Source organism: Chinchilla lanigera, unplaced genomic scaffold, assembly GCF_000276665.1.
Source record: "Chinchilla lanigera isolate Chin_1 unplaced genomic scaffold, ChiLan1.0 scaffold00012, whole genome shotgun sequence".
In the NCBI taxonomy this organism is placed as follows: Eukaryota; Metazoa; Chordata; class Mammalia; order Rodentia; family Chinchillidae; genus Chinchilla; species Chinchilla lanigera.
The window spans coordinates 12237952-12248644 of record NW_004955413.1 but is presented as its reverse complement, the minus strand read 5'-3'; the positions used below and the strand labels follow the sequence as shown (position 1 = coordinate 12248644).

Sequence of the window (10693 nt, the reverse complement as noted above, 5' to 3'; positions counted from 1 at the left end):
CGGTAACACTTGCCACCTTTCTTTAACTGTGTTTGTTCCTGAGAATGGCATGATGTGTTATAAAAATGGCCAAGAGGGGAAACAAAGAGTAGGGTGAGAAGAGGAGGAGGTGGCAGCAGGGAGACAAGATGGAGAACACAGGAGGTGAGGAGAAACTGACAATCCCCCAGGAGCCCAAGCTGTTCACCTGCAGGGTACGGACATCCTCTGCCACTCACCCTGCAAGGTGAAACTGAGCCTTCCTGGCTAGATCGTGTAAGGACCTTTGCCAAGGGCTGCTCTGGCCAGGCCTTCTCAGTGACATGCGTTGGTGGGGTGCAGAGCTGTTCATCTGGCATCCTTCGCCATCACTGAGGTCACTGATGAAATTGGAAACTGATCTTGTATCTGTGGTTTCATGAGGGTGATCAGGGATGGAGGGAGTCTGGGGAAGGGGTAGCGATCAGACACACAGAGAAGCCCGAAGCCTCCTGGCAGCTGACACAGGAAGGCTCACGATAGCCACATCGCCACAGCAAAGCAGCCAGCTTGGGTTTACTTTCAGCCCCAGATGTTTTCCTATACCATCGCCTCTTATTTCTCCGGAAGTGGCACAAAGTCACAGGCTCCACAACGCCATCAATATCCATTTTGACAGTATTCATGTCACAATATACAATCATGTACTGTAGTTATACAAAATTCAGAGAATAAAATGTTACTACGTATACAGGTTAAAAATGAAACTGACAACCAAAAAGAAAAGAAAACAAAAAGAGATCTCTGTGGGAATCCATAGAGATGCTTGACAATATTATGAAAGAAGGTAGCCGAAGAATTGTCCCAGCATGCTGAAGTTCATTGCCCTAACGTCATCCATTCCCAGTTCTTCGGGAGGAAAGAAAGTGCTTTGTCACAGCCTATAGTTTCTCAGAGAAATCGCGCTCACACATATGCAGGACAACAAAAAGAAATGCAAGCTCTAGGCACCAAGATTGCTCAGACAGCAACGGAGTTTAGGGTCAGACTTGAAACTCTTCTGAACCAGATCTGGTTTCTCAAAAAGGACTTGGACAGTAACTTTAGTCCCAAAGGGCCACAGAAGAAACACTCAAGAGTTAATAAGGAAGAAAACCATCAAGAACTAGAATAATCAAGACAAATACTTTTTTTTCTACTCTACTTTGAAGTACAGCTTTTCATATCTGGAGAAGGAAAAAGTATGCAGGTAATAGGTGGGTAAAGCCCTTCTCTCCTCCCCATCTGCCCTTTCCATTTCTGATCCAGTAGTTTCAAGGTTGGAGTACAGATATATCGCTGGTTCATCTCTTTTGAAGTACAATGATCATTTTTTCATGTGTGGCCGTGCCTCTTTTAAATAACGAGATATAATTTGATGCTAACAATGCCTGTTCCTTCCTGGGCTATGGGGTTGATCGTTGGTGTGGGCAGAAAACAGTTCAACTTTCTGAAAAAATCACACATGTACAAAAATTATTGCACTGGAAACAAAACAATAAAACAAACACAAAATTCAGCCCAGCCAGCGGAGGGCCAGCTAAGCTCTTCAGAAGTAACGTACTTCCTGCCTGCAGAAAATTCTGCAGAGCGTGTCGACCTTGCTGATGTTCTGTTGAATTTGCTCCATTAAATGTCCAGAAGTGAAAGAGTCCAAAAGACACTGCAGGCTCTTTAAGGCTAAGTCTTCCAAGTGCTTCTGTGAGATACATCATCTCCTTGGCCACATATTACAAAGCAGGGGCTCATTTCAGCCAAATGACTAATAAGGCCCCCCCAAAATGCTGGAAGCAAGGGAGAATGAGTACACATCATGTCCTCTCCTGTGAACGAGAGAGAGATAGAGAGTCAGAAGCCGGAAGTCTCCACCTTTTTTCTCCTGCTGTAACATCAGCTCTCCTTACAATCAACCCCACAGCTCCAGTGGATGGGATTTTATCCACGCATCTTCCGCTGTGTGACTCCTCCTTTCTGCAGGTCTGAATGTCTTTCTACCTACAAATTTGTCTCTCTCTGTGCTTCCTTCTCCCTTACCTTTCCTGCTCATGCTGCTGCTCTGTCTCTTTCTTCATGGATGTAGAGGTACAATGGATGGTTGTAGACATACGATACCAACCCTTCCCAGATGCTGTTGACTCTCCTATTTCCTGTTCTGTCTTATTCCTCCCCACAGCCCTCCACCACTTGCTCCCCACTCTCAGTGGTTACTCTGTTTATGGTGCTAAAGGCATAGTTTGCTTTTACCTCAGCCAAGCTTACTTACATCTCCAAAATCTGATCTCTTAGTCAAAATTTGAGTATAGGGCTTTAGATGTCTTCACTTTCAACTACATGCTCCCAAAATGGGTGAGATCAAAGCATTTTCAGACTCCACTATTCTGACATTATTCCATTGTCAATTTTCTTTCTTTTGGAGTATTTAGTCCAGGTCATGTCTCCTCTGTAATCCTTTATGATCCTTTTAATCAATAGAATGTTTGCGCAAAATATCTAGGTCATAGAGTGAGATAGTAGTATCCTATAGTGTAGGCACAGATCCAGTAAGAGAACGCTTTAAGGTTTTGGTAGAGGGAATGGAACTCAAATCATTAGGAGTTGCAGAAGCTATTCATAGCAATTTAGACCTGAAATGTCCCCTGGAATCACATGTGTTGAAGGCATGGTCACCAGGCGGTGGCATTATTGGGAGGGGGTGGAAACTTTTGCAGGTGGGCTCATTGGAGGAAATGGGCACTGGGGAGATGCTTTTTGAAGGGTATATTGGGATGCTGGCCTCTTCCTCTCTTTCTCTGTTTCCTGGCCTTCCTGGTATGAGAAGCCTCCTATGCTACACACTCCTGCCACCTTGCTATTCTGTGTCATCACACACCTTAAAATGAATGGGGAAACCATGGACTGAAGCCATGAGCCAAATGAAATCTTTCCTCCTCTTAAGTTGTTTACTTCAGTATTACCACCCAGCAATGGAAAAACTAACATACGTCTGATTATTACTACCACCAACCAGGTGCACTGAAGCTCAAAAATTTGCTGTGGGTTTTTTCCCACCCAAGATCACCTCTCTATGGCCTAGAGTTGCACAGAGATACTGGTGTGAAGTCAGAGCCAATACAAATGGCCACATCAGCCTATGTGCCATCCCATCATGCCCCCACTCAACTGCTCTCAGGCAGAGCATCCATAATGAGCTCTTCCCTACTTACAGCTCCGGATTCAAAACTAGGACTTGCTGACGTTCTCATATATGACATCACTGATGCAGAACTGTTTCTTCTTCTTCATCCACATCAGCTGCACACACTGGTGGATGAAAATGTACTGCTCCTGCAGCAACAAGAGGCACAAGCGAGTTTCAAGCCAGCAACTTTTATGCAGGTGGTGTATGTGCAAAGATGAAATATTTGAATGCTACGACAGCTTTACTGATGAGGAGCTGGTTTAAAAGGAAACCATTTTTGTTATGTATGGAGATAATTTTGCAACTAGAAAATCCAAGATAATCAAACTGTAGAGGAATCTTTATTAGTGATAAAGCTTAGAACACCACTACTTCTTTGTTTTACAGTGGAATGTCTTTCCCCAAATACGTTGAAATATATTAAGCCAAAAGTGTATGTTTTTATGGTGTCCAATGTAGTGATCTGATACACATTGTGAAATGATCATCAGAAACTAATTAGCACATACATGACCTCACCCAATTACTTTCTGCTGTTGTTATTTTGAGAACACTTAAGATCTACTCTCCTAGCAAATTTCAAGCACACAATACATCATGATTAGGTACATACATTAGATCATCACTATATAATGGTAAAGACCATGAATATTCAATTAATAAGTCAGTGTTTTTAAAAAGTGAAATAAATTTCGGTAAGTTTAATAAATTGTTATCATTATTATTATTTCTTTTGGTATCAGGAATTGAACTCAGGACTCTGTGCTTGTGAGGCAGGCACTTGTGTCACTGAGCTATCTCCCTGGCCCTAAGTTTAATAAATTAAACAAAGAAAAATAGAGAGGAAAATATAGGTTAATTTCTCTCTAGTTAGTTCAAGGGAGCATTTCTAAACTTAAAAGCAAAGGGATAAATCACAAAAAAATTCAAACTACTATGTACAAGAAAAAATAATAAACAGAATGAAGTGAAGGGTAAGCCAGGAATTAGAATGGAAAATGTTTTTTAAATTATAGCAAAATATTAATAACTTTATTTTTCTCAGAAGTCATACAAATCAGTAACACATGCAAATAAACAAAATAAGTGTAGTCCTTCAACCACTAGGCCAAATATTCCTAAAGACAAGGACTAATTTTTTTTTTTTTTTTTTTTTTTTTTTGGTTTTTCTCCGGTACCGGGAACCGAACTCACGACCTTGCGCTTGCCAGGCAGGCGCTTTGCCGCTGAGCTAAATCCCCAGCCCCCTCATTGTTTTTATTATTAATGCCTAGTGCTTAGGTTATGCTTATTAAATGACTTTGAAGTAAACTGAGGAAATATTAAAAGGTATGCAAGAAATGAACACTTCTTTTTCATCTATGAAGTGGACAAAGCTAGAAAAGGAGAAATAATGTCTAATGATAACTTGAGTTTATTGAGGTAGTTTTTATTACATATTGTTAGTGGGGGTAAAATATTTAATAAAGTGCTAAAAATGGTGTGGACATAGAGAATAGTAAAAAGTGGAAAGGGAGAAATAACATTTAATGATAACAAGTTTCTTGAGGTAGTCTTTATTACATATTGTTAGTGGGGTAAAATATTTAATAAAGTGCTAAAAATGACATGGACATAGAGAATAATAAAAAGAGGAAAATTGCAATTTAATGTTCTATAAAAAGGAGAGTGGTTTAGGTAAACAATGGTGTATCTATAATGAAATATTAGTGGTCCTTAAAATGAGCATTATAAGCTTTAGGCAAATATATATATACACAGTAAAATAGTAAGTGAAAAATTAGCGTGTATAAATACATACACATACATATATATTTACATATTAAGTAACATTCACAACATTGTGCTCACATACCACATACCTCTGAATACAACTGTATGAAAGTTATACTTCAGTGAAACCAATAAAATATTAAGGTTTCTTGTGTCATGAGGTAAGGGTAATTTCATACCCTTTCTCCTTTTTCTTTATTTCCCAGTTTCTCTATAAGTAGTTCTATTAGATATAACCTCCAAATAAGACCCTGTCCAGATGTCCAAGGACTTTAAGAAAGCTTTTATACAGCAGCTTTATACAAAGATAAAACAAACACTTCAACCCTCACTAGACTGGCCTCTCACATACTCTGTATTTTTAGCAAGCATCGCAGTGGTACCTGAATGACCCTTGTGGTCCTGCTATATCACTCCATTGTTTCTGGTGTTATGTTAAGAAGACCAACAAGGCCTGGACTGTCACTCCATAACCACCCAGTGGATGAAACTTGTGTCAAAAAATAAAAAGGCCAGAGGAAAAGTAAATGGAAGACTATTTTTGGACACATTCCTGAGAGTCCGTGGGAAACCCAAGCTGCCCATGGGGAGGACAGCTTGCTTAAGGCAGAGCCCTAACTGACCTCCTGATAGAGGCTATTAGAGGAAAACCAAACAAAATATTCGGTAAAAGTAGAAGAGAGCCCAGGAGAAGTGACAGCCATCCAGAGGTGGTATTTTTACAGTTTCAAAGCACCTCTCTGGGTGCTGTTATTTTTTATAATGAGTGCTTTACAGCAATTCATGAGAACTGGCAAGCTCATTTTAGAGAGGAGAAATGGGAGCTATGAGAGCTGACGTGACATAAGCAGGCATAAAGCTAAGACCCAGTCTTTCCCCCATTTGGGCGCTCCTTGTAACCACCCCTCTGTGTTCATAGCCCCTGTTCTTGTCTGACTAGAGGAGAGAGTGGAGGAGGGCAGGTCAACATTCAGAGAGCCAGTGGTGACGATGACTGACACAAGTACTAGGACATAGCTGAACCAGTCAGTGACTTCTGTCATCTATAGACTGAGACAGGATGGGCAGTGCGGGGAAGAAGTGTTAGACACCCAAAGTTAAAGGAGAAAAGGTTTACTTAGCTCACAAGGTTATAAAGGTTTCAATTCATAATTGGCTGGCTCCAAGGAAGAGGGACATAACAGGGGAGAAATAGTTCATGGCAGGCAGAAGAGAGCAAAGCAGGCAAGCAAGGGACAAGAAAGCCTCTTTCTGTCCCCTATATTGTGCCCAGACTACTGGGATCAGGGTGGTGCCAAACTAATATAATCACCCACCTTAATCCAAGCATCCTTTATCCTAGCACTGCAGCATGAATCAGTCACATGCTCTAGATTCAGCCCCCTCCAAAAAGGGGCCATCTATGATTGCATGAGGCTTTGGGGGACATCTAGACACAAGCTATAACAGAAGATTATAAAATTAAAGCCCAGAGATGGGAAAAATGTGGTATTCAGTTCTGTGGCAGATTATATACACAAAGAGTTCAACTGGAGCATGAGTCTATCCTCATCACTTATTCCTTAATATTTCTTATTAACTTAGTAAATGAGATGGCGACAGGATTTGAATGTGAATGGGCTGAAGGGCAGTGTCAGGTAAATCAACCTGTCTTCAAAATAAAGGTTGAACCACAGTGAGCAGATAAGTGATGAAAAAATAAATGTAAATGGACCAGATGTTCTAAGACTTAATTACTAACAAAATAGACACAAATGAATGAGCACACCTGGAAACACCATTGCAAAATCCTGAACAGTTGAGAAAAACAGTAGGCTGGTATCTCTGCCCCTTTGCTGACTTTGAATTCCCCCATGAAGTTTAAAGAAGGAGGATCACACTTTAAAAAGATTTTTCACAGAGCTGTCAACCTGAAATGTTGCCATAAAGAAGGAAGCCAGGCAGCTGAAATTTGGGGCAATAAAGGGAGAAAACCAAACGTTTTCTTGGCTCCGTAGATCTGAAGAGAAACATTAATAGAATTGAAAACGTGAAGGAGAGTAGCTGCAAGAAGGTAGTGTTTAAAAAAGGGATTAAGGTTCTGAAGTTGGGGAAAGTCAAAAGAGAATAAATAGACTATAATCAAAGTGAAAAGAGGTATAAATTAAGTGAATGGGGCAGACAATTTATCAAATCCAAGACTCATAAAAGTCTTCTGGCTCTTTGAAGCTTGGAGATTAATATGCATAATGGGAAGGTTTAATCACATATTAGGATATAAATTTATAGAAGTGAAAGCCAAAAATGCCGACTGATTAATAAAACGCTATTTAATCACTAGGTGCCGGGCTTCTCTGGGCCAGACACTGTAAAGTCATGATGAGAAGGCGATATGCGTGTCCACAGCAGTACACTAGAAGCCAGCGAGATGCAGACTAACCGGCCTCGAGCAGCGAGGGAACGAAGAAGTGACTTGCTTCCTCAGCGTCAAGGAAACCTCGGAGTGCTAGGCGTGACCTTGCAAGCTGCTGTGATCTTGATGTAGCCTAGGGGTCAACAGATTGGAATGGCTGTGGCAGCCTTGCTTGAATGGGATCAAGAAAATAGGAGGGAAGAAGAATAATGGGAAGAGCTGGAGAAGTCAGCCACTACTCCAGGCTTTTTGAGTTATGCTGACGTCTAGTGGTGCAGTATGGGAAGAGCAGGGAGAAGACCACGGTATTTTATTTATTTATTTTTTTAATCCGGTAGTAAGAGGTCCCCGCAGGTGCATTCTGTTCTGTTCTACCAGGTTCCTCCCACACACACTCCTCCAGGGGAATATTTATTCTTGGCCGGAACCAAATCGGTAAATCGCCAGTACAGTGGGTGCTTGGGGTTACGAGCAGGCTCCTGGACTTGGGTTTTGCGCCCACGCGGGAGGAACTGTTTGCAGTCAGCTGCTCCTCCAGACCAAGCACGATGCAAAGCTTCCAGGGAAGGTGGCTGGGAAAGAGGAGGAAGCGGGCACAGAACACTTCCCCGCATGCCTGAGGCTGTTAAAATTATACATCTTTTCCTTCACATGAAGGCATCGGGAAGTGCTGATAGGTTTGGAGGCATCGGGAGATGGAAAGCCTTAAAATCAGACGCAAGGATCATATCCATAATCGATGGGGTCGTCATCAACAGTGAACCGGGACAGACAATCACATGGAGAGAGAACTGAGGACAAACCTAGCTGAGCAGGGCAGCATTTCCTGTATAAATTGAATCGCTTCGGTCCACAGTATCCACTTGGTGGCATTGGCTCAAATTGGTTGTTACCTTCAACTAACTCATTCTCGTCTAATTGCAAACACATCCATGTGCTCTGGATTTCTCAAGGGTAGGTGATGCCGGCAAAACTGTCATCACCATGCACTTACTAGAGATTAACATCTATTTTTTTTTTTTTTTTATTTTGTAGCGGTTTCAACATACACAATGAGAAGATGGGAAATTCAGATGACAAACAAATTGTGACAGTTGTTTTGAAACATGAGGATGAATAATAGTAAGCTTTTCAGTCAAGGGCAAATTTGAAAGTATATCCTTATTACATTCTTACCTCTGTCTGTACCATAGACATCCGATATGACCTCATTTCTGATACTAGCCCTAAGATGTCCACAAACTCGTGATCCCGTATGTGCTGTAAGAGCCTGTCTAGGGCTATGAAGGTCCCCGTACGCCCCACACCAGCGCTGCAGAAAAAGGTTCAGACTGCATGTTAGATAGGAGAAAGTAAACTGGGGATTTCCTTTAAAAAAAAATAAAACTGAAGGCAGCCCCTTTGTAAAGGGGACTAGACTTCCGATAATGTTTCCCACAAAACTGAGGTTGAGAATGCAGTTGTGGTTGGACACTTTCTGATGATCACTGCTCTGTCTAAGGAGAGAGGGGTGTGCACTGCCTTTGCCACATACTCCCTGGCCTCTCTGTTTCTGATGAAAACCAATGATTCCGTACTGAACACCCTGGACACTTGGTCCCTGCCCTCAAGGAAGCACATGAGAGTGTCCCTTCTTATGAATAAACCCCTGAGTTTATTTCCTACACTGAGCTCAAAAGTCTAATTGAGATGCCCTAGGACCATAGCTATCCTCATATCTTCACCCCTAAGTTCAGTTCACCATCACAGGCCTTCTTTACAGCACAAATGCCCCTCCAGTGGGTCCTGGGCTGGCTACAATCTCCCACAGATCTTTTAGGTAGTTAGTTGCTTTATAGTTAAATTAAACACTTGGTTCCAGTCTCATACAGTCCCCAAATCCAGTCCACACAGGTCGAAGAGGACTCATATGGGCCAGCCAACTGCCCACTCCATGCCTAGTTCAATGTTAAAGCCAGCTCTTCTTTTCTTGCAATCACCCATAGGAATGAAGAGCCAAACGATTTCAAACTCTGAATTATAATGACATGTTGGGAAAAGAAAAAGTTGAAGCCAGTTTATATGAGATACGATTGAACTATACAGTGCATGTTTAAATTTTAAAAACGTATGGCAGTAAGCACATGTATCCTATAATTCTCGCCACTTTCTGAGGCAGTTCTGGAATTGCCCTTTATTGAATGTCTTTAGCTGTGCTATTGTGGCCACTTCAAAGTTCTGAATCAATTTAAAACATTCAACTTTCATGGTCAGTTTGACTTTGGGGAAGAGCGAAAATTCACATAGCGCTAGATCTGGGAACAAGGTGGATGAGGAAACAGTGTAAGTTTTTAGGAGCCTGACTTTCTGTTGGATGGCACTCAGCAGCAACATTCATTCTATTTTTGATCACACCTTGTAAAGACAGTCATGAAAGAAGACTTCCAGAAATGCCTTAGAAAGTAACAAGAATGATGGGATAAGTTTTTTCAAACTGACAAGGCATATTAAATTAAAAACTCCTAAACCTCCACCCTATATTTTGATCACACCTCGTATATGGAATTTGTTAGGAGAAAGAATCTAACATTTAGATCCTTCAATCCAGGGCTCATTTGCTTTTTCTGCTAGACAATTCTTCCCTCACAGAACTTCTCAGATAAAATGACCTGCCACCAAGTGAGCGCCTGTAAAATCTCATCTGGAGCTGTACTTCTAAGTTCTGTGATGGGAATGCATGAGTTTGACCCAAGGCTGAGCAGCTTTATTTTCTGCTCTTGGAATGAATCATTTTGAGAAGAAATAATCTCAGTTACTAAAGGGTAGCTTTTATTTTTATTTTTATTTTTATTTTATTTTATTTTTTTGATTTTTCTCTGGTACCAGGAACCGAACTCACGACCTTGCACTTGCCAGGCAGGCGCTTTGCCGCTGAGCTAAATCCCCAGCCCCTAAAGGGTAGCTTTTAAACTGTGAAAGCCTAAGGTGGGTTGACAGCAATGATATCCTAAGCAGAAACCTAGCTTGTGCAGTGCCCGTTCCCCAACACACACACACACACACACACACACATACACATTCACATATACTCACAACCTAGCCATTCTAATTCACAAAGGCCAACATGCTAGATCTTGGATTATAGATTTTATAGATTTAGCTGCTTAGGTTGACTTGGCTGCCAGTGCTTCCCTAGCATCTCTCTCCCACTGGTACTCTCTGATATGCAGCCAGGCAGTATTTATGTCTCCTGATCTTTTGAGTTGCATAAAAATTTTATAACTACATCGTGTCATAGGGATAGCTTGTGATGGAGCTTTGTTCACTTAGTGAGAAGGAAGAATTAAATCCAATGGTAGGGGCTGGGGATTTAG

The 10693-nt window shown here is 41.4% G+C and overlaps 1 protein-coding gene across 3 annotated transcripts in view; it reads right to left on the bottom strand.

The window, feature by feature from the left end:
- Nucleotides 1–618: 618 nt before the first annotated feature.
- The window catches only part of Ptpro (protein tyrosine phosphatase, receptor type, O), a 229001-nt gene continuing 218926 nt past the window's right edge, over nucleotides 619–10693 (bottom strand). For 2 of the 3 annotated variants that reach the window (XM_005379017.2, XM_013511681.1), the window contains 3 exons: nucleotides 8517–8652; nucleotides 3201–3321; nucleotides 619–1820 (listed from right to left, as the gene is read on the bottom strand). In XM_005379017.2, the coding sequence (XP_005379074.1) occupies nucleotides 3217–3321; nucleotides 8517–8652 (241 nt within the window). In that variant the 3' untranslated portion in view covers nucleotides 619–1820; nucleotides 3201–3216. Of the gene's footprint in view, nucleotides 1821–3200; nucleotides 3322–6160; nucleotides 7474–8516; nucleotides 8653–10693 lie in introns of those variants that run through there. The other variant, XM_013511680.1, reaches the window with a different exon arrangement.